Source organism: Echinops telfairi, unplaced genomic scaffold, assembly GCF_000313985.2.
Source record: "Echinops telfairi isolate 266 unplaced genomic scaffold, ASM31398v2 ScPeMD7_23;HRSCAF=83, whole genome shotgun sequence".
Classification (NCBI taxonomy): domain Eukaryota; kingdom Metazoa; phylum Chordata; class Mammalia; order Afrosoricida; family Tenrecidae; genus Echinops; species Echinops telfairi.
This window is the reverse complement of record NW_022103920.1, coordinates 59426220-59450144: the sequence shown is the minus strand read 5'-3', so window position 1 is coordinate 59450144 and position 23925 is coordinate 59426220. Positions and strand designations below refer to the sequence as shown.

General features: G+C 38.1%; 1 protein-coding gene across 1 annotated transcript in view; it reads right to left on the bottom strand.

Annotated features, from left to right (window-relative positions):
• VPS50 (VPS50 subunit of EARP/GARPII complex) overlaps positions 1-23925 on the bottom strand; it is a 131351-nt gene that overhangs the window by 30963 nt on the left and 76463 nt on the right. Inside the window, exons 18-22 of the mRNA XM_004702659.3 lie at positions 23080-23256; positions 21666-21784; positions 17781-17887; positions 5058-5179; positions 456-536 (exon numbers count right to left, since the gene is read on the bottom strand). Coding sequence (XP_004702716.1) covers positions 456-536; positions 5058-5179; positions 17781-17887; positions 21666-21784; positions 23080-23256 — 606 coding nt within the window. The remainder of the gene's footprint in view (positions 1-455; positions 537-5057; positions 5180-17780; positions 17888-21665; positions 21785-23079; positions 23257-23925) is intronic.

Here is a 23925-nt window from a genome sequence, read left to right as displayed (position 1 = left end):
GATGTACAAATGCGCTTTACACAATTGATGTGTGTATGGATTGTGATAACAGTTGTATGAGCCCCTAATAAAATGCCTAAATAAATAAATAAATAAATTTTCACCAAGAATAAATAAATAAATTTTTTAAAAGTAACATCATGATAAAAAAAAGAAACTATATTCGCCATACAACCAGTACATATCCTCTTGGGTATACTATTTTTCTCACTGCAATAAGACTACAAGGGCTTCAAAGAGTTAGTGGGCAATTTCATGATCTTTCTGTTCCGGTTTTCTCCAACCTTTTGAAACCCCTTACAAGCAACCTTCATTTTACATCCTATTCGTACTTAGTATAATACCAAGAGCTCAGGGACTCAATATAGGTATAAGCACATATTCCTATATAGTTAATTGGATAGTTAATTTCTATTTACATAGCCCAGAGAAAATAATTCCAATCAACCACTTACCATATCGATAAGGCTTTCTTGTATTCTGTTTAGAGTTGTTCTTAACCTACTACTGCTAAGGCCTAATCCTGTCGATTCCAACTGCAAAAGAAGAGAAAGGCGTGTTAAATCACGCTGGGGATAAGCTTGCAGGCATAATAACCTTAAATTAAGCAAGGACCTGATGAATTTTCACTTATTTATCCCTCAGAGAATTTCTACTGAAAATTCCCTACACAATATGCTAAAAGTACAATTTTTTTGTTCCCTCAAGGAAACAAAAGAGCCGTTTCTATTTGTGTATTAACAGGCATTAGGATCATCCAATCTTATTTATAATCAGAAGGGAGTTTGCCAGGATTTATTTCCCATGTATTATTACTTTTAGTTACAAACCTTGGTCTTTTACAAGTTTACAGAGAGAACAACGTGTTCTATTTCAGGCACAGGGCCTTGTGCTACAGCAAAATCAAACCAGGGCCAGTATGTGTGGCGGTCGTGGTTGGTGGCCCTAAGGTCAGTTCTGGCTATGACAAGCCCATGTGTGGGGAGCAAAACTGTTCCAGAGCTTGCAAAGCGATAGCCTTTCTGAAGCAGACTGCCAGGACTCTCTTCTGAGGCACCTCTGGGGAAAGGTTTGAATTGCCAGCCTTTCCCTTAGCCTTCAAGCATTTCATAGTTAGGAGCATTTCGTTTCCCAGTTTCCAATGAATGGATGGTACTGTAACATGTTTTACCAAAAATGTGGCCCAGAAGAATTCTGTCCAATTTGACATGCGCTATGCACATATGGCTTTTTATATGTAAAGACAAATGAACGAAAAAGAAATACAATTAAAAATTAAGTTGCTCAGTCACGTTTCAAAAGCTTAACCAATAGCCACATGGGAACAATGGCTACCACAATGGGCACTGCAAACACACACCCTTCCCAGATGATTAACGTCAGACTCATCAAGACGCTTCTGACAATCAGTGAAAACACTAGCATGCCTTTCTTCATTAGGATTTGTTGTGTATCCAAATTCATAGCAGTTCATTAGTATATATTTTACAAAAATAAATCCTGTAGCTATACTCCATATGGCTCTGATTTACTATTAGTATTCTAAGAATCACTTTGCAGAATCAAGAGAATAGGAAATTCAGATTCAACAATAATAAACTGTGACTGCAACAAAGATGAATATCCATGTGATGGATGTAACTACATATTTAGATTCATAATGTAGGGGTGGGGAGTTTAGACAGAGTACAAGAAAAGTTAGACGTGATTCTGGCACATTCGTAGGCCCCAGCAGTATGCTTTAACATGGAACAATCTCAAACTTCCAGTTATACCACATCATCATTTCCAACACAGCTTTCCTGACCAGTTAGCTGCCTAAAACTGCGATGTTCTCCATTATGAACAGAAAAAATAAAATTAGTAACAGATTTTGGAGGGAAAAAAGGAGATGCAGGAAACATTCTGTAGCAGAAAAATGCTGCAGTTCAAAGACAATGAATTATGTTTGATAAACATTGGGTTAGCCTCTGACTGTATTGGAAACTGCAAGAGTTGTTAGCAGAATGAATTCCCCTGGAATAAGTGTACTGTGGTGGCTTGATTATTGGTGAGATGCTGAAAGCTAAGCCACCAACTGTCAAATTCCAGCAGGGTTACTAATGGGGCACAGATTCCGGCAAAGGCTCTACACATGAAGACAAACTAGGGGAAAGGCCTGACCATATAATTCTTTAAAATCGACCAAGGGAAACCTTGTGAATGGCAGCAGAACACCGACTGGTCGAGTACCTCAAGATATAAAGCTTTTGAGACCTTCGCTGGAGGCACAGCATGACACAAAATGAGAAGTGGCTACAAACATCCTTTAATAATCAGAATGAAGCATGTACAAATTATGAATCTAGGAAACATTTGGCATTGGTGAAAGAAAGAAACCAGAGATTACAGGATAGGTTTGTGCAAAACCAACAACTTAATTCATTTAAAATACCTTTAAAAATAACAAACAGTAACTAAACACATGGGCCTCACCAGATGGAATACATACATAACGAACTGACCACATCTGTAAAGAAGACAATGGATAAGCTTGAATTAACCAGCCAGAACAAGGCCAGGGCCCAGCCAACTGCAGAGTAGATTGTCAATTGTTTCTATGAAAATTCACATGGAAGTGCTGAAGAAAATTAAATGACGTCCAAGAGAGCCTAAGTCTGACCTAACTTTAAAGGTCATACTTTTATCAAGACTAGACTGCACATATTGAGCTCTTATAACAGAGTATCAGTTTAGCTGTGGGATAACATCAAGATGATCATACATGAAAAAAACAATGGGTCAGAAAAAAGGACCAGTGGCTATGAGAAGAGACTGCCGTTTGCTCTTGAATGCAGAGTACCTAGAAAGAAGAACTGGTGAATTAAGAGAGCTTACTTAAGACAAGGCACTACAAGAACAAAGGAGTGTACAAAGTCAAGTATTACAATGAAATGTGCACAGACCTGGAGTTAGAAAAGCAAAAGGGAAGAACATTCTCAGTGTTTCTCCAGCTGAAAGAACTGAAGAAAAATTTCAAGTCCAGAGTTCCAATATTGAAAGATTCTATAGGCAAAATAATGAATGATGCAGGAGGCATCAGAAGAAGATGAAATTTGTTACTACATCATTGAATTGAATTGTATTGAATTGAACTGAATTGAATGGTAATGAAATTTTCCATTAAGAAGATGGTCATTCTTTCAAGCCCCTTTGTTGTCTTATGTGAGAAAATTGGTTGACATTCAACAATTTCAGGAGGTAGCATAGGATAACAAACAAAAATCAGAGTCGTACTACAGCATCAGGGAAAACAAGGTTCCAAGAATTGCAAGAATACCAATTGAGATGCTACAAGAAACAAATGCAGCATCGGAAGTGCTGACTCATCTATTTGGAAGACAGCTACCTGGACCCCCGACTGGAAGAAATCCATTTTGAGCTATTACAGGGAAAAAAAAAAAGACCCTAGTGTGTGGAAATCACAGAGCAATGTTATTAATATCATATGCAAGTATAATTTGCTAAATGTAATTTAAAAACAGTTGTAGCAGTATATCAACAGGTTGTGAGAAATTCAAATATGATTCAGGAGAGAACATAGAAAGAGGAATTTCATTGTCTACTTCAGGTGAATCCTGGCAGAAAGCATGGAAAAAGGAATGATATTCATGTGTATTTTATTGCCTATGCAAAGGCAGTTGATGATCTGGATCTTAGCAATTATGGATAACTTGAGAAGAATGGGAATTGTGGAACACCTAATTGTGCTCCTGTAAAATGTGTGCGTTGACAGAGGCAGATGGACAGACAACATGATACTGTGTGGTTTAAAATCAGGAAAGGCATATGTGTCAGGGTTTATCCCAATAGCATACTTATTCATTTTGTATACTGAGCGTAAACCTGAGAAGTTGGACTATATGAAGAATACATACATTGGGTTATGAAGAAAAAGGCTCATTAACGGTACGTAATATGTAGATGACTCCATGTTGCTTGCTAAAAGTGAAGAGGTCTTGAAACACTTACTGATGAAAACACAGACTAAAGCCTTCAGTATGGATTATACCTCAAGATCAGGAAAACAAAATCATAACAACTGGATCGATAAACAGCATAAGGATAAGAGAAAATAGTGAAGTTGTCAAGGATTTCCTCTTACTTGGATATGCAATTAATGGCAAATGGCAGCAGCAGTGAAGAAATCAATGTAATACACTAGGCCTATCTGCTAGATAAGACCTCTTTCAAGGGTCAAAAAGCAACGATGTCACTCTGAAGTCTAAGGTACACCTGACAAGTATTTCAATCACTTCATATGCATGTGAAAATCACACCCAGAATAAGGAAGCCCAGAGAATGATTAATGTCTTAGAATTACGTTGGTAACGAAGAATGGTGAACTCCATCGGGAAGGAGGACAGTCAGACTTCTATTTAGAGTGAGGCCTCACTTGGGAATTCTGGACAGGGACATGGTGTCAGGAGGAACCACTTCCTGAAGAAGGGCATCATGCTTGCTAAAGTAGCAGAGCAATGCAAAAGAGGAAGCCTTTAATGAGAAAGACTGACAGAGTGGCTGCAAAAATGGGCCCAGACACAGAAATGATTGTGAGCACAACACAGAACCAGGCAGTTTTTCGTTCTGTGATCAACAGGGTCACTCTGAGTCAGCACCAACAACCCCATCACCCAATGACAGCAATAATGAGGTTATTAAGACAATAATTACATAATCTCACTTACTGTACAGTAATTTTACATAGGGCTAGATATTAATAAGACAATCTGCATGTTTTTAATTGACAAGATATATCAAGTTTAGAAACCTGTTAGACTTTCCCTGCAAAAATTTGAAAAACTGACAATATATTTATCATTTCAGAGATTAAAATGAATGTACAAGTAAGGTGTTCAGGCAGACAAAAAGCTGATGTCAGTAATCTTGTACACAAATGACAATTCTTAAAACAGTGCTATGTGTAAATTCTATAAAAAGAATGGAATATTGCATTTACTTTTATAAAACAGATATATTTTAAAAGAAACAGATGTTTCCTCCAAAGGGTGACTTACTGAATCATTCCGACCAAAAAACGTATATATTGCATACAAGTAATAGTCAAACAGCTGTGACATGAAGTGGATGACATCGAAGGCAATTGGCTTAAGAATGTTCATCATCTGCATATATTTCCCTGAAAAGAAAAAAATAATTCAGTTGAACAAAATCGAAATTTGTCAAGTCTATAATTAAAGACAATAAAAATTATTTAATGAATATGGACTAATTTTCTTTAATTAGATTAGCCTTTAGTTCTATTTCTCTTTGTGGTACAAGAGGGAAAAAGCAAATCTGTACAGTGTTCCACATGTGCTCTTCTACAAAAATAAGCTGTTCAAAGAGACCATTTTTAATTTCCAAATGAGCACACAACTCAAGTGCTCACTCTATTTCATGTAACATCACATCTTCTGAATGATCCTATACAAATATCATTACCATGCTATTAAACCCTACTATCAGAATATTGAGAGATTAGTTTATATAATTGTATGAAATACATATAAAAATTTAAAACATACCTTATGTTTCATATATAACACAAAAATATACAAATATGTAAAATAATAAATCAAATACTACATAGGTATCAAAATGGGCAATTAGCTTTTTAAATAACCTTGATTTCAAAATATCCAAAAATGCATAAGAAAATTCTAGAAATTCTATTAAACTTTTCTAGTCTTATCTATATTCTTTTAATGAATTAAAATTTCAGAAAATTAATACATGAGAAAAAGAAGAAACCAGAAAAGGCCTCTATGTCTGATAAAAACTTTAGCAAAGACCATTTCCCAGCCAACAAGAATTGGGAGGGACTTAATCAGAGCCCATTGTTGGTTTCAAACTATGAAGACACTTTTAGGTACTTTAGCCAATGCTATCATTCCTCCATTCAAAACTTTTCAATGGCTTCTCACGTACAGCCCTTCATCATAAGCCACCTCACCCTGACAACTTAGTACTCTTGCCCACATCTACTCAGCTCCAAATCTTCTGCCCTTTTGCTGTTCCCATTTCACAAAAGCAGGCACATTCACTCCCACACCTCTGCGCTTGCTGTTCCTTTTGCCAGGAATCCTCTTCCCCACAAGGAATAATGGTGGCTCTCTAGTTCTTTCAACTCCTTCAGTTCTGCCTCACAGCACTTTCCCATTAAGAGCTTCTCTGACCATCCTGCTAAAATAAATTCCTGCATGCCTTTCCTTGACTCATCACCACCTTACAAAGGGCACATTTTCCTTAGTTATCTTTCTTCCTCTCCTTTCACTAGAATATAAGTCCTCAGAAGCCAGAATGTTCACATTTGATTCACTGCTTTGGCTCTTGTGCCCAGACGGGCCTTGTACCCAGTGAGCACTCAACAGAATATTCACTTAAAGAATGGCCCAACTACCATATATATTCGTGTATAAGTCAAGATTTCCAGCACATTTTTTACGCAGTTTTTGTAGTAAAATTAGGTGCCTCAAAAAAAAAAAAAAAATTCGGTGCCTCGGCTGATAATCGGGTCGGCTTATACTTGAGTACATATGGGTATATTTACAGAAAGAAACAACTTCCTTGGTAAAACTGTCTTACAAAAGCAATACAATTGAAAGTCAAAAAAGACTCTGCAACGTACGTAGGTAGTGTAAATGAACAGTTGACCCACTGATTTCTCCAGAACAATTATTTCCAAGTTTAAGGCCTTCATTTTTCCCCCAAAAAAAGTTAACAATCCAAAGCAAAATGACCTAGGGTAGATACCTGGATTTTTTAATGCTGTCCACATATGAATACAATGCAACGTCACCTTACATTTTCTTTTTTTTTCTTTGTCACGCTTAGGTTTTATTATTCACTGCCATCGTAGCTATGGGGATATGAGGATGAAGGTTCAAACACACACCCTCCCTTCCCACCCTCCTCTCCATGCAGACCCTCTCCTTTGTGAAGAGAGGTGATGGACGGATGGACAGATGAGAGAGACAGAGACAGTAACCTCACGCAGGAGGGCCTTCTCTAGGCTCTCAGAGGAAAGGATCGGACTGCCTGAGAGTCCACCTTACATTTTCAATTGTTGCTGTTAAGACTTATGGGTTCAATCCAACAGCCAATTAGGATTGTACTATGTAATTAGCCTTCAAAAACAACTTACCAAGTTTTGAATTTAAAACAGATAATGACTAGTATATTCATTAGAATAGAAAATTTGAAAATATCCAAATAAGCAAGCCTTTAAAACAGTTCCCCCCTCCCACTCCCACCAGTGAGAAAGTTAATTTCAACCAGAAAACTAAACCCATCAGAACTGAGTCAATTCTGATTCACTGTGACCCTAAAGCATAGACCATGCCTGCCCATAGGGTGTCCAAGGATGTCATCTTACAGCATCCGACTGTCACATCTTTCTCCTGAGCACAACTGCTATATTTGAACCATCAACCTTTTGGTTAACAGTCTAGCATTAACCACTGAATGACCAGGGCCCCTAATAAGAAAGCTAATTACTCCCATCAAACTTACTATTTGCTGATATCCCTCAAGGAAAAGTCAGAATGACAGAGGGGTACAGAAGGACTGCAAGTTGTAGGTAAGAAAACAAAGTCTAAATCTGCACTACCAATCAGGAGTCACCATCCACATCTGACTATTTAAAAATAGTCCAGTGAAATGAACTATTGGAGTTCCTCCATTACTTAGTCTCACTTCAGATGCATACTGGTCATGCATGGCTAGTGGCTACCATATTGGACAGCACAATACAGAAGACTCTCATCATCTCAGAAAATTCTATTGGACAGCACTGATTTGAATGATATCAAGTGATGTGTTCTGCTTACTACTGCATTTTACTGTTTTTAAATAATCATGGAAGTTCTGCACTTATCGACAAGTGACACAACACACAACATAGTTACTCTTTTCTATGAAATTCCATTTGAAATAATTTCTTTGCAAATATCTCAGTGTAATAAAATACAAAACACTTGAGAAATATGTTGTTTTCATAACCCTAGAAACACGTACAGCAATAAGAAGAAAGGGGCATGAAAGCGCTGCTTATTCCCCGGAAACCTAGCCCTATGAAAGCTTTTGTCAGAGGCCAAACACATTTTCCATCACTGCATCACTCAAGAGTTTAACACTCTCAAAGTGCCAAGAATACATCCTCCGCATTCCTTCCTGTGGGAGGCGCCAATATTACATTCTCTTTCCCCTAGACACAGGGTCAGATACAGCTCTACACAAAACCAAACTTTCTTGTTAATAGAACTGAAGGAGGAAAGAGAGATAAGGTTGAATGAAGCAACTATTACAAATCCCTAATTCTATTTATTTTTATGGGGAAATAATAGAAAAGCTTATCTGTAAAAAAAAAGGCGGCAGCAGCTCGTAGTCTCACTTTTACAAAAGTAAGACATTAAAATGGGGTATTTTTTGATTTCCAGATCAGTACATTATTCAGGCATAACTCTACTTCATGTGATTGTTAAATTTTCAGATTGGTATTCTTAAAGACACCATGAAATCAAGAGAGGTAGAATACAAATAAGTTGGTTGGTATATATCAAGAATGCAAAGCTCTTTTGCATTCCTAAAAATAAAATTAACTATTGTTCACATAATTAATCTCACGGAAGGATGTAAAAATGCATTATGAATAGATAAGAGCTATTTTAACATGTATTCAGAAGGAAAAAAATAGCAGATGTTCCCCTACCACTCTGAAAAAGAAATTGAGTACATAGTTCTCTTCATGTCTTCGCTAATTATAGCCAATAAGCATTCTGAAGGCTTCTTACCATGAGCCTGGTCCTGTGCTGGCAGAGGACTTGCCCAGAACCCCTGTTCCCACACCCGAAGCTGCCATGCACAGCAAACGGCAAGGGCTGCTCACCAGCACACAACCGGAAGAGGGAGGACTCTGTCCTGACATGGCGGGCAGACGTCTGCGCACACCGCCTCAGACGCTACTGAAGTAAAGATGATTCTACAACAAATGATGCCTCCACCAGAAGGTACATATACATATGTACAGTGGGGCTTCAAAAAGTTTGGGGGAACATAGGAATAAAAGATAATGGAAAATCTCCACAAACATTTTGAAGTTCCTTTATAAAAATATATTGGTGGCCATTTCTTTATACATGTTTTGAGTGCTACATATATACTCAAACAATAAAGATCTCATATAATAAAGATCATGGGTACACAGTCATGGATATCTTCCCTACATAACTGAACAACTCATGGATTGGTTTACTGAGTTTAAAGGCTAAATGCTAAAGTCTCTTGGTCTCAATTGGTGTGTTAGTCTGGGTTGACTAGAAAAACAAATCCAGGGAGACACTCATATGTATGTAAGAGAGAACTTTATATCAAAGAGTAATTGAATATTAAGAAAACATCCTAGCCAAGTCCAGATCAAGTCCCTAAGTCCGATATTAGTCCATATGTCCAAAACTACTCTATAATTTCCTCTTCAGACTCAAGCAACACAGGCAATGGCGCCGAATGCAGGAAAATCATAGGCCAGTGGGTGGAAAGTCTTGTGGCTCCTGTGGTGGTAGAAGCATCTCTGCGCTGGTGTGGCTCTCCACGTGGCTTCTCCAGCTCCAGGGCTATGATTCTATGAGGGGTCTCCATATGCCTTGTCAGCAGGAAGAAAAGCAGAGTGTCCATCTGACCTCTAGTCAGGTATTTGCTGTCTTGCCTCCAAATGAGGCCATCAAGCTGCAACCTGATTGATAAGTTAGATTCCACCCCTTCACAAACAAGTTGACAGATTTGTAACCACCATAGACCACCCCTTGTCACCTTGACACATTTTACAGTGTCATATTATTAGTCATATATAATTTTCAAACAAAACAATAATAAAATCTTATCTGTACCTAACAGGGTAAAACTAAAATACATACAATTCAATATGTGCTGAAGCCTCATTTAAACATAATGTTCTGTAAGTGCACAAAACAATAATATTCTATGCCTAACAATTGCAGTTAAGTAACACCTACACCTTAATCCTATAATCCAATGAATTTATTCCCCCACCTATGAAAGTTTATAAGATAACCACTTCATGTCTTTATCCTCCCATTTTGGGTATCCAATAACTATACTGCCTACTTATATTCACCCAGTGCTCTGAAGAGACAATCATATTCTTTGATGTGAAACATCTTCATCCCAGTTGGAACCTTGTGAGTCCATATCCATAAGCAAAGTCAAATCAGGACAGGCTGTTCATAAAGTCAGCAGCAATATGCACCAATTCACAGGCTGGTCGAGTTCTGGTCAACTCAATATGGGCTGCCTCACTTAGCCTCACCAGGGTGCCCACTGGCTGCCTTGCCTTTAGACCAGGGATCCCATCACAAATTTTCAACAACCCTAGCCTCCTTGTGCTAAGTCATGAACTTCAGACCAGCCAATCCGCTCTCATCTTCTCCTCTAGTTCCTATAAACAAGGTCCACAGGTGGCCAGACTCAACAGGTCTCTTAATTGCTGCACTTCTCTCACTTCCACTCAACAACTGGATCCAGGTGGTCACCTAGCAAGCATTTCAGCCTGCCCACAGGCTCCCTTTAATATTCAGTCCTAGACAGGAGAGTTTCTTCATGGTTCCAGATTTTTCCAGTCTCAAGCACAAACCACTAGTTCAAAACTCAAAAATCTAGAGTTCCTTTTCTTTCTCTTCAATCTGTCAACAGTCCCCTAGGTAAGTCTCTTCACCTTCAAATGTCCTGAGCACTCAAGACACTGGGTGGGGCTTAGCTTTCTTGAGTCTTCTCTGCTAGTGTGTCCTAAACCCATTTAAAGAAGAAATTTTATTGGCTCAAGGCAAGTGGGTTTACAAGCTCTCTATTTTCCCAATACTTCCCAATAATCATTTCTCTCAATCATTATATCAACAACAATAAACTGAAGAAATCGGTATAAACAAAGTAGAATCAGATACCAAACTCAGGTCTTGAAAGTCAAGTTCAATCCTTATTTCATTTATTTCAATCCTTATCTAAATAAACTATTCCACTGATACAAAATATGGCCTTAGGACTCTGGATGCATCAAACCTGAGCCAGGCTTTCTGTCAGCCATTTTCATTAAGCAGCACGGTCTCTGAGAAATTCAAATGGCAATATTTTGCCCCTGAGCTCCAAATATACATTAATCACACTCATTTTCACCATTTCAAACAGGAATAACCAAAGAAAATGATCAAAAATTTAACATCCCACATCCTTTTCGGAAAACAACCTAGTAAACTGCAAGGCCATATCTGACCTCTGGCTAGCCAAAGAAGAAAAACTCCCATGAGGCAGAGGTCAAACAAGCATCCACTCTCCATCTTCATGATTTGTTTCTCTAGTACCCCACTCCCAAGGTACCAGCATGTGTTATGATTGGAGGCTAGACTCCACCCCTTCGCAAGTTGACAGAAGATTATGTAACTGCCACAACTGGCAAACACAAAGTTTATGCATCACACACTCATTTGGTAAGTACTGGTTGGCATTTTAAATGCTTGAGGGCAGACAGCTAAGATGCAACTATTAGTTGCCCCTGATCTGGTGCTAAAACAAAAAGAAAACCACTTAGAAAGAAACCAGTCTATGATACCAATTGCTTCCATGAACAATGGCATTACCCACCCAAAGACCACAACTACTGCTCATTCTGACCAGAGCCCCGCCAGATGGTCTGAATAGAAATGGAGGAAAAAATTAAAACAAAACTCAAACCTTAAAAAAAAAGCAGGGGGTGGAGGGGAGACTTATTAGACCGGCAGAGACTTAGGAATTCCCAAGATTATCACCCTGAGCTACCTTTAAACTTTGAATGGAAACTAATCCCAGATACCACACCTTTCAACAAAACAATGATAGGCTCATAAAATAAACAATTTCTCCAGTGAGTATGGTGCTCTATCCAGTCATCTATTTGAGACCAAACATTCAACGATGACTCCAAAGCAAAGGTGAGAGGGTTAGAGAAGCAGGACTAATGGAAACGAAAGAATTAGAACAGAAATAAAGTGAATGTTGATGCAATGCAGAAAATATCACTGATATCACTGAATAAAGAAAACCTAGAAATTCTTTAACAGGAACCTAATTGTCACCAAAAACTCACAAAATGTTTAATCTGTTTTGTAAATTTTCACCATACTTTAGTGATGAAACAATAAAAACAAGGTTGGCAGCTTTAAAAAGCAGCAGCAACAGCCGATAGCAGAGAAGGAGCTCTAGTTAATTATCTATGTGTTACGTATTAGGCTGCTAACCCAAATGTCAGCGGTTGGCCTCTACCAGCTGCTCGGAGGGAAAAAGTCGAGGCTTTCTGCTCCTGTAGAGATTTATAAGCTGGGAAACCCACAGGGGCAGTTAGTTTGACTCTGTCCTCGAAGGTCACTAGAAGCCGCAATCAACTCAATGGCTGTAGGCTTTTTTACCCAACGAAGGGAAGAGTGAGAAAACATGTGATAAGCATGATGAACAAATAAAATGAGAATTCTCAAGATATTTGGGAAAACTTTCCTGTGAAGGACCAGATAGGAGATGGTTTAGGTCTTGCATACCAAAAGGTCTCTGTGGCAGCTAAACAGCTCTTCTTGGCCATTGTCCCAACTACTTAGTTCTGGCATTATGATCAGAGCAGACTTTTAAATCAAGTTTTCTATTTAGAGGTTCTGAAAAGATTGTGTAACTGCAACAAAAAAGGCCTGATTTGTGGCGGACAGGGGACAGGTTTTGCCATCATGCCAATGTACCTGTCATGCAGCCGTCTTAGTGAGCCAGTTTGGGGCAACAAAACAAAACAAACCCAGCATGCTTCACTTTCCCCCCGACACCTGACTCACCTGACCTCACTCCATGCAACTTTTTTTTGTTTCCATAAATGAAGAGGGACATGAAAGGACAGCGATTTGACGACATAGAAGAGGTAAAGAAAAAAAATGAGGGAAGTGCTATCAGCCATCCAAACAGATGAGTTTGAAAAATGTTTCCAAGAATGGAATTTTAGATTTGACAAATGTATTAAGTGTAATGGAGAGTACTTTGAAGGTGATGAGTCTGTTTTGTAAAAAGAATTTAAACACACAGCTTTGGGGAAAAAAAGTGGAAAAAGCAAATAAAGAACATATATATACTGTGATCTAATGTTGAAACAAAAGCAACAATAATATTTGGGAGGAAGGTAACATATATTAAATATGCCTCACAAGCACATGAATATTTCCAAAAGAAACCAGGAGAAACTGCGTGCTTTTTCTCTGATAGAGGAAATTGAAGAGTCAGGTACTGTAGGTTGTGTTATTTGTGTTAGATGATGTCGAGTCAATTCTGTTTCACAGTGACCACAAGAATGGAAGCGGAACTGCCTCAGAGGGTTTTCTTAACTGTTGTCTCTATGGAAGCAAATTGTCAGCTCCTTATCCTGGGAGGCCCTGGGTCACTTTGAACCAACAACCCCTCTGTTAGCAGCCAAGCATTTAACCACTTGTGCCACCAATGGTCCTTTTCTAAAAAGTAGTATATGGTTGTAGTCTTTGTTTTTAACCGTTTTCATGATTTAAAACATTGTGACTAAAATAAAAGATCACTATTAACGCAGTGGTTTAGTGTTTGCCTGCCAACTTACAGGTCAGTGGTTTGCACCTAACAGCCAACCCATGAGGAAAAATATAGCAGTCTGCTTCCCTAAGATTATAGCTGTGGAAACCCTATCGGGCAGGGCAGTTCTTTTCCATCCTGTAGGGTCTCTGTGAGTCAGAATAAACTAGTCGGCAATGGGTTTGGGATTTAAGAATAAAGCAATATTAACACCCTACTGAAAGAATGTACAATGGAGTGTCTCCCTCACCCCGTAGTTCTATTTTCTCCATTATGCTAAGTTGTATCTTAGCCATACTAGACCCAAATATCCCTTAGATGTACATGTACCTATTCTAGTTTCATTTTAAATCTTCAAGGATATGCCAGTGCATTTTTTTTCCATTCGCCAAACATCTTTGTTGTGCGAGAATTCTAGTTTTTATGAGCATGGATTTTGGCAACTTATCACCTGTCCCTTAGCCCTCCCACACCTGTCTGAGAGACAGATACCCCTAAGAGAGAAAGCCGAGAATATCAAGGGTATCTGGGTGATGAAGCGCAGTCCCTAAATCTTCCTGCCTCTGTCTGCAAGAAACTGTCGTTCTGACAGGATTTTCTCTTCACACAATAAAGCATGCTGACGAGTCCTCTGCTCTTGTAGGAGTTCCCTTGAGCCTTTCCAACATGTTTCAGATCCTTCCTGGGGTTGGAAACCCCCATTAACGGTCCTTTGTTTAATCACTCCTAATTATCTGCCATGTAAATGCCACTTGAAAAGGACATTTTGAATATGCTTTGAACATTCTAAAATGTGTCTCCCAATAATTACATAGCACCCTCATCTTCCCAAGCACCGTAAAACGAATCCATCTTACTTACACCTTATTTCTTCCTGCTTTGTAAGAAGAGACATTACCTCAGTCCGTTTGTAAGCTTCAAGCACCTCTATGTAATCACAACAGGGGGCAGAATTATGCATTTACTAGCTGGAGATGCCCAGTGAGGGGTTCCCTGAAAGTTCAACTTATCAATCTGTACAGAACAGGAGACACCCAGAAGAAAGAAAAAGACAACAAAAAAGCCTACTCAGGAGTGACGGCAGCAAGTAATCTCAGCTTTGCAGGAGAAGGTGTCCAAGCGAAATGATCACTATAACTCTGGGAAAAGATCTGGTGGCATAGAACGATGACGGGACAGTGGCCAGATTGTCACTGAGTAAGGTTTTAGTCAGGACTGTGCCCCAATACTAAAGGGTTATACACCAAAGACCTCTAAGAATGTGGGTCTTCCGTCTCTACAAACCCACTGTACGAAAGCAATGCTCACTGCACTAAGTGGCAGGTCAGCCTTCTGAAGTCTGCCCCTGAAGCATACAGCTCTCATATCATAAGGGCAAGACTCTTCTTGTTAGATGATGAGTACAATGTCATTCAGTCTTTATAAATTACCAGATAAGAACCACATTGTATAACAGCTGAATGAAAGACAATTTCCTACCCTCAAGTTTGCTTTAGCCTTATATATGATTTGATATTACTGCAGATATGTATGTATTTTAGAATACAACACAATGCCACTTTTGATTCTTTTTATCTTAAAAAATAATATTCACTGGCATCAAGTTGCTTTAGATTCATAGCTACCCTCTACCACCACCATCCCTTACATGTGGTGGTTTGCATTATTTTCCCGATTACACATTTCTCCATCCCGAGCCTGCTGCCATGTAACTTTCATAAAGCACCTTCCCAAAGAATGCTAAGCCTGTCTGGCTTTGGTAGTGATCTAGTACAGGAAGTCAAAGTGCGACCCCATCACAGGAGCTTTAAGAGTATGACATGGTTTGGCTTTTGCTCTTCTTCCCATGTTCCAGATTGGCACTGAAACACCTCCATCTCCTTAGACAGAGAGACATGTGGAGCAGAGCTACAGGTAACCAGGAAGTAGCATGTACCTGAAGCCTTTGCTCTTGAAAGCACAAGCTGACTACATTAGACTGCATCTACAGCAGTGGTTCTCAACCTTCCTAGTGCCGTGACCCGTAATACAGTTCCTCATGCTGTGGTAACCCCCAGCTATAAAATGATCTTTGTTGCTGCTTCATAACTGTAATTTTGCTACTGTTTTGAATTGTCATGTAAATATCTGATATGCAGGGTGTATTTTCTTTTTCTTTTTCTTTTATTTTTATTTTATTTTATTTTTTTTTGCAGGGTGTATTTTCATTGTCACAAGTTGAACATAATTAAAGCATAGTGACTAATGACAAAACAATATGTAGTTATCTATTGTGAAATATTTATTTCTAATGACAAACAAATGAAATTTTGTCTGGAAGCATGGTGCAGCAAGAGCAACAGTCTGTACGCCGGGTTCTCATGTGTGGGCATAGCTGCATGTGGGCGGGCCCACCTGGAGACAGAGAAGCAGTGTCTCAGTTCCTAAGACCATCGGAAATATGGATTTTCCGATGGCCTTAGGTGACCCCTCTGAAAGGGTCATTCAACCCCCAAAGGGGTTGCACCCACAGGTTGAGAACCGCTCATCTAGAAGCTACTGTTCAGACACTGAAAATACTAGCACGCCCAGAAGGCTAAGGAAGATAAAAATTTAGAAAAGTTTGATATCTCTATCAGTGTGGGTCAGATAAGTGAACCGACCAAGCACAGTTAGCCTAAATAATGGATTTGGGGGTAAGAGGAAGACAGAGTAATTGCCATCAAATACTGGAAAAATGACCACCACATGGAAGCATGGGAGAAAGCCCATATACACTCCTTGATCTTGTTTTATGAGTAAAAAACAAAACTAACAGAATTATATATAAAGAGAAATTTTGGTTTATCATAAGGAAGATATTCCTACTAATAAAATCAGTCTAACAGTAAAAGGAATAGCCTTGTAAAATCACCTGCTTCCTCCAGTGAGCAAAGTCTGCCACAGATTAGGAGTATTATAGAAACCTATCTTTATTTTGAGGGAACTTATACCACATGAAGTTAACTGAAAGGTCAGTGCCACTCTATGGGAGAAAGGTGCAACAGAGGGCTTCCAAAGAGATTTGCATATTGACTAGACCACAAATGGACTTTTTGCCAAATGACCTCTCAATAACCTTCCAATGCTGGGTCTATAAATTCTATGAGTAATTCATAATGGTAAATTCTGCTGGCTCTCAGCCATACAATAGCTTTTTAGAATATGCCCTCATTTTTCCATGTGTCATGAAAATGTATACTTTTCTTTTCCAATTAATTCACTATTACTTTTTCATTATTTTCCCTAAAGAAAGTGGAACTCCAAAAACACTTCTTTTGTATGCGTTTCTATTAGGTAATGAAATTCAGAAATTATCTTTGAAAACATAGATCATTTAGTCATAGCTGAGAGCAATTGATCTTTGCAACAAACAGGTGAATACCATCTTCAGAAACTGGGGACAGTTTTACAGAAAACCACTAAAATCTCGGATTGATATAGATGACTTAATTAATTTGATAAGACATATCTATAACTTATTTGTCAAATGTACAAACCTATTTGTGAGATATAAAGACCCAGATAGCAAGAAGATGTCAAAATACAAATCATTTACAACACCCTCAAACCTGAACATTTAAAGAGGTATTTCGTCATGCTGTTTGCCTGCTACAAAATCATCAATAAAGTCCTTATCTGTAATAAGAACAACACTTTTCATGATGTGAGCATTTAGCTTCTAGAACCTTTATGTCTGAGAATGTCAGAGCATCACCATTTGCTCTGCCTACCTGACAAGAAACTTGTGAGGATCAATGAAACAATTAACTACAAAAACATTGTATAAAGTGGAACAGGCAATACAACTATCTTATTTGTGTAGTTAACTCCCATTATCATATTTCAGTTAATTAAAATACTTTAGAAAAAGTAACAGATGCAAAGAGTTCATAAGTAGTTAACTTTTAAAATGAATTAACAATACTGGTATTATATGACTTGCAACTTTAACAATAAATCTTATTGACATAAGATCATCTTAAATTTTTCACTATAGTGGCGATTGGAGCATAGTATACAGTAAAAATACTAAGTAAAAATCACTCAATAGCAAAGGTAACTAAATTTAACTATTTTACCTGTGTAAAAAAATTGTATCTACTTACCAACAAGTCTAATTACATTCAATGTAGTATTTGTTAAGATGGGTGCATTCACTTTATTTAGGCTATAATCTGATTTCTTCCTGCTTTTTAAGGTTTCTCGAGAAACACTTAATTTGGAGAAAGAAGAGAATTATGATTAGCGATATTAAGTACTATACCAATATTATTCGACTTAGGAGCTATCTCTCACTTCTAATTATTTACTGAAAATCTTACTGTGTGTCAGGCATACAGGCAATAGAAATTATACTCCGGCCCTTACAGAGCAAAGAGTCCAGAGGAGAAGATAGAAAAGCACTATATTTCCTTGATATTAATATATTATAAACCATTAACACCACTAAATGGTGTTCTTCGCTTTAAAGCACATGTTTTGTAGGAAACTTACACATCAAATATATCAAAGACCTGATTTCAGAAATGAACATGAAAAGAACAGATTCTGAATCTGAATTTATTAAGTGTGAATGTGTTGGCAGAGTCTAGAGTAGGATTACAGTAATGGGTCCAAAGGAAACATAAAAGTCATGGCAAGTACAGAAGGAAAATCTGTGAGCAATGGGGTCACAGGTAGAGAAAGCAAAGTGCGCTTAAAGAAGTACAAGGAATTCACTAGGGCTATCCTGGGGAGCAATCAGGAAAAAGGGAAAAGTGATGGGAGAGAAGGCAGGCCAGATGAGTGCATGCAATCAAACATAAGGAGTATGAACCTCCTTTAGGCCATGCAGTGGTGAACCATTACGAACCAGGAAAATGTCAAGACTGCATTGATATATAAGAGGGGAAAAGTCCAAAACACCTCTGAATGGATTGGAAAGGAGCAAGACTGGACAGAAGAAGCCAAGTGAAGGGGGTCATTTCAGGAATCTGGCACAGAGATGATTTTGGCGTTAACTATTAAGATGGTAGCAGTGAAATAAGAGAAAAATTGATCAACTCAAGAGACACTGAGAAGTTGGAATTGATAATAACTGTTAATTGACTAATTCAAATTAGTAATTCGAATTCTTCAAAAATCTTGGGGATGAACTAAAAAGGCTACATGAATTCAACTGAAAATAGAGGTATGTATTCAGGCATGTATTTCTCATTGCAATCAAGTAGATGCAACTTACAGAATACCACCAGCCACTCCTTGAGAGAAAGACCGGGTTTCCCACTTCCACCTAGAGTCACAGTCCTCCAAGAGTTACGTCAAGACACTCAGAGGGGGTAGTTCTACCCTGTTCTGTGTGAGTATGATACATGTTTTGGCAGACACTATCTAACTGTTCACTTCAGTTGAATTAAAGCTTTTGTTTTGACCAAAATATACCAAAGAAGGTCCAGCAGAGCTCTAACCAGTCCATAGTGGACCACATAAGTAGATATTTAGATATCATCTATATGTGAAAACCAGGAGAGAGATACAGCCACCTGCTTCAGTAATTATTACAACATTGGGAGCTAAGGAGGCAGTTCTACTCTGGTCTGTAGGGTCAGTATGAGTTGGATTCAACTCAACATCAATGAAACGTTTATTTATATGTAAAAACTAATTTTAAAATATCTTCTTACAAATGTGTATATAAGTAAGTGTGGTGAAGAAGGCTGATGGTGCCCAGCTATCGAGAGTTACAGCATCAGGGGTCTTAAAGGCTTGAAGGTAAACAAGCAGACATCTAGCTCAGAAGCAACAAAGCACACCAGCCTGTATGATCACGAGGGGTCAAAGGGACCAGGTATCAAGCACTAAAGAACAAAAATTCATATTATCATGAATAAGGGAGAGTCCAGGGTGGGGACCCAATGCCCAGATGGCAATTGGACATCTCTTTGCAGAGGGGTAGCGGGGAGGAGACGAGTCTTTCAGGATGCAATGTAGCAACGATGAAACACCCAACTTGTTCCCTGCCACTATCATGATCCCAATTCTACCTTACAAACCTGTTTAGACCAGAGGATGTACAGTGGTGAAGATAGGAACTGGAAACACAAGGAATCCAGGGCAGATGAACCCCTCAGAACCAGTGGTGAGAGTGGTGATGCCGGGAGGGTGGAGTAGAAAGGGGGGGCCGATTACAAGGATCTACATATAGCCTCCTCCCTGGGGAATGGACAACAGTAAAGTGAGTGAAGGGAGACATTGGGCAGTGTACGATATGATAAATTAGTAATAATTTATAAATTATCAAGGATTCATGAGGGAGGGGGGAGCGGGGATGGAGGGAAAAAAAATGAAAAAATGAGGAGCTGATTCCAAGAGCCCAAGTAGAAAGCAAATGTTTTGAGAATGATGAGGGCAGTGAATGTACAAATGTGCTTTACACAATTGATGTATGTATGGATTCTGATAATAGTTGTATGAGCCCCCAAAATGATTAAAAAAATTTTTTTAATCTTCTTAAAAATACCATCTTTGAAGAGAGAATTAATTCAGTCAAGGTATCAAATCAACCACTGGAGGAAAACACAGAGTGGGTATATTTAAATCGATCCTTTTTTTTTAAGGTGGGGGGGCAGCGTAAGTATATTTGTGGTCACTAAATGTCTGATAAATCATGAAATTCACTCCAACACATCAGAAACAGCCCATTTAACTGAAAGTGGTCAGTGGGCAGTCTATTATAAAGTGGAATTCAACCACTAGTAAGAACCCTTAATAGAAGACTCAAATTGTAAAAATAAATGACTGAGAAATCAGTGGAGCATTTCTGTATTTACTAGTTAAGGCAAGAATTCCACATCAAAAGCAAATGTCCATTTTCCTTCCTGAAGTTTTTATTTTAAAAAAATAAAAGGCATGACTGAAGCATGCCTTGCTTCTGTTAAGTAGTATTGAAGTAATTTCCATTAAGTAGTATTTATAAACCTAAGCACTGTTTTTCTACAAACATGACTGATCTCTAAATTAAGAACTCCTTGATGATGTTCACTATTTTGTGATAAAGTAGTGTGGAAACATGTTTAATTTTGTGAAACTGTTAGAAAAGAGGCGGGGAGGGGTGAGGGTTACACAGTTGCTATAAAATCAAGTCAAATAAGCTGCATAAATCAAGAGAGACTGTGAACATTGTAAATGGCTAAACAAAGTTTTGGGCTTTTCTTCTAAATATTCTGAAGAGGGACAGTGCCACTAAATGCAGAAAGAATCTAAATTCACAGTTAAATTAACTGCTTTGTGACGGCAGGCAAAGTTCTGCTAAGTAGACCATTTCCTTGTATGATTTTATTTTCTCGGGAGAGCAGAGCTTTGATCCAATTCTTCCTTGGTTCAGTTATAGCTGGTAACACCAGAATAGACACACATTTGTAAAATGTAGGTGAACCAGAATGAAAAAATGGGCATTTATAGGTCTATGTCCAGCTAGAAGCTCTTAAACATAGGTAGCACCGTACAGGAATTGCTGTACACAGCATACAGCAATCAAATCTCTTGACAGACAGTGTCAAAAACAACAGTGCCCAACTCAAAGATGGCAGCCGACAGCACAGCTTTGAATGTATCACTCTCCATGGTTCTGCAAATAATCCAATCTCCCATATCAGGTGCCACTTCCAAATCTCTTATTCCAGAGCTTCAACTGATAATTTCCCCATTCAGTTTTCATTCCACTATACCCAGAATTTAAAATTCAGATCTATTTCAATTTTGCTTTACAGCCATAATAGAACTGGTTCAAAACCCTACTGGAAAGTCCCTTTTAAGGAACTTAAGGGGAAAAAAATACACCCTCCGCCTTTCAGAAATCATTTTTCAGACATATCAAATTATGCCACATAATAAAACCACTAGGAAAAAAATATTATTTTGATTTTTGTTTCCTCTTGATCTTCAAAGGAAATCCTACAAAAGATTAAACACACACATAAAATGCTAAATCCCTTACAATCTAGGAAAATTACCTTTTCGTAGGAACATCACCTGTCTGCTCATCTACGTAATCTCGTTTTAGTTCCTCAGGGACATCACTGTCACTGTCATACTCCTGGTAGGCACCCTTTTCTTGTTCATCAGACTCATACTGCAGAAAACACAGGGCATTTAAAATGCACACGAAGAACCATCTTTTCACAGGGTCTTTCAACATAGTAGAAATATTGTTTAATAACAGTGAAACACAATATTTTAATGGCTTTGCTGTAATGTTGCCATCAAGAATATCATCACTCCATTTTCTTTCCCATCAACCTATCTTAATGAAAGGAAAATAAAAGGCAAGTATTATACCTACAAAAGCTCATCAATATCCACGAAAATCAAGTCTCCATATACAAAATATCACATAACCAACTAGTCCTTAAAAGAAGAAAATAATATACATCTGATTTTTTAAAGGTTTCTTCCTAATGGTTCCATACTTCTGATCTCCTAATTCATTATAAAGAATTTGAGTATACAATTCCAGCATTCTGAAAGTGTTAATCCATCCTAATAAACATAGATACCACACACATGATGGATGGTCTATCATTTTGAAATTTAAATCCAAATACAGCTTAGACGATTAGAATCAGCATACAGGGATCTACTAAAAGGAAAGATAAACGTGGGAGGGTTACTCTTGAGAGGAAGGGTGCTTTCCTAACACTGCTATCACCTTTGCGCACCACAGTCAAAACGCTAAAATGGGAGAGGGCAGGCGAAATCATGGGCATCAAAGGAACATCCTCAAAAGGAATCAAGGGAGCACACAAGTTACCCTGTGGGCAACTAAAGTATTACCCACATTATAAAGATGGGGAAACTGAGGGTACCAGAAGCTTATCAGTGTTCCACACTTAATAAATAACCAAAGTAATATCCACTTACCTGATTTGAAATCATTTCCACTACTTCATACGACCTCTGGTTTATACTGTTTCTTAAGTTGCTCAGCTATTGTTAAAACATCATACTTCTAAATCTTAAAAATATCCTTGCCAAGCAACTAAACAAGACAATATCTTCTCACAGATAGAGGGCCATGGAAGAAAATGACTTAGTAGAGTTGAGAAAAAAGTGCAGATGACCTCCTCTCTCAACCATCTATCTAAAAATTCATGTAAATACTAAGTGAAGAACTATACTACTACCTGATTAGCAATTTGCTAAGAACCTAAAGGACTCTAGTAAAAAGAAAGCGCAAACATAAAGGCAAAGTTTATAATATAAATTATACAAATCATACCATACAAAGTCATTATGGTAAGTAAGTAAGCAGACGAGAGAGTGAGTGATGAATGGCTAGTATATCTGGTATCTTACCCACTGGTAGAATTCTTTTTAAACAAAGAATTAATAGCTATGTTCCACAAGACATTTTAAAACACAACTCACCCCATTAGAAGCCAAGACGTCTTCTGTTTCTTCATCTTTGTGGTTGGCTTGAATTTCAAATGGATTCCCACCACTGCAGTACTGTTCAAACAGGGTCAGTGCTTTTGAGGAAGAGGAGGCAGACTGCTTACTAGGCGAGACTGACGGGGAACGGGACTGCTCCATGAACTTAAATTCCTAGACATGAAGAGTCAGATACCTGTTTAGCAAAGTTTAGCAAGTACATAGACATATTCCATTAATATAAATGTACAGTTAGGAGGGGGAAACAATTATCATTTCTAGGTTGTTCAATTTTAATTCTTGGAAATCATCTGAATGCACACATTTAAAGGCCTACACGTTTTTTCTATAGACAATTCAGCTGATGGCATTTCTTAAAATATAATCTACATCAAATTATTTTTGTCACTTTACAGAAGCACAGACTTTTTGAGTCTGCCTGAATAGTCATCTACATATTTTGTCATAGCAAGAAAATTTCTTGTAGGATATGGTTTTAATCCCCAACGTCCCTTATAAAATCAAATTAGCATTAAATCAATGCTAGCTGATTTATTATATACATGCATAACTTATGATATTTCATATAAATACATCAAAAGCAAATGCAAATAAAGTCTCTTCCTTTGTTATACTGAGATTTACACATTTTCGTTCACTTTCCTTACACTAGCCAGCACCAAACACTAACACAGTTGCCAAGGCCACATGAGGCTTCTTTCAGCCCGAGCCTGCCATTAGCCCATTCCATGTTCCACTAACTTCCTGCACAGTGCTGGGACTATCACCGGCTCCTCTCTCATTCATCCCTCAGATGTAAACATGTTCCATTAACTTCCTGCA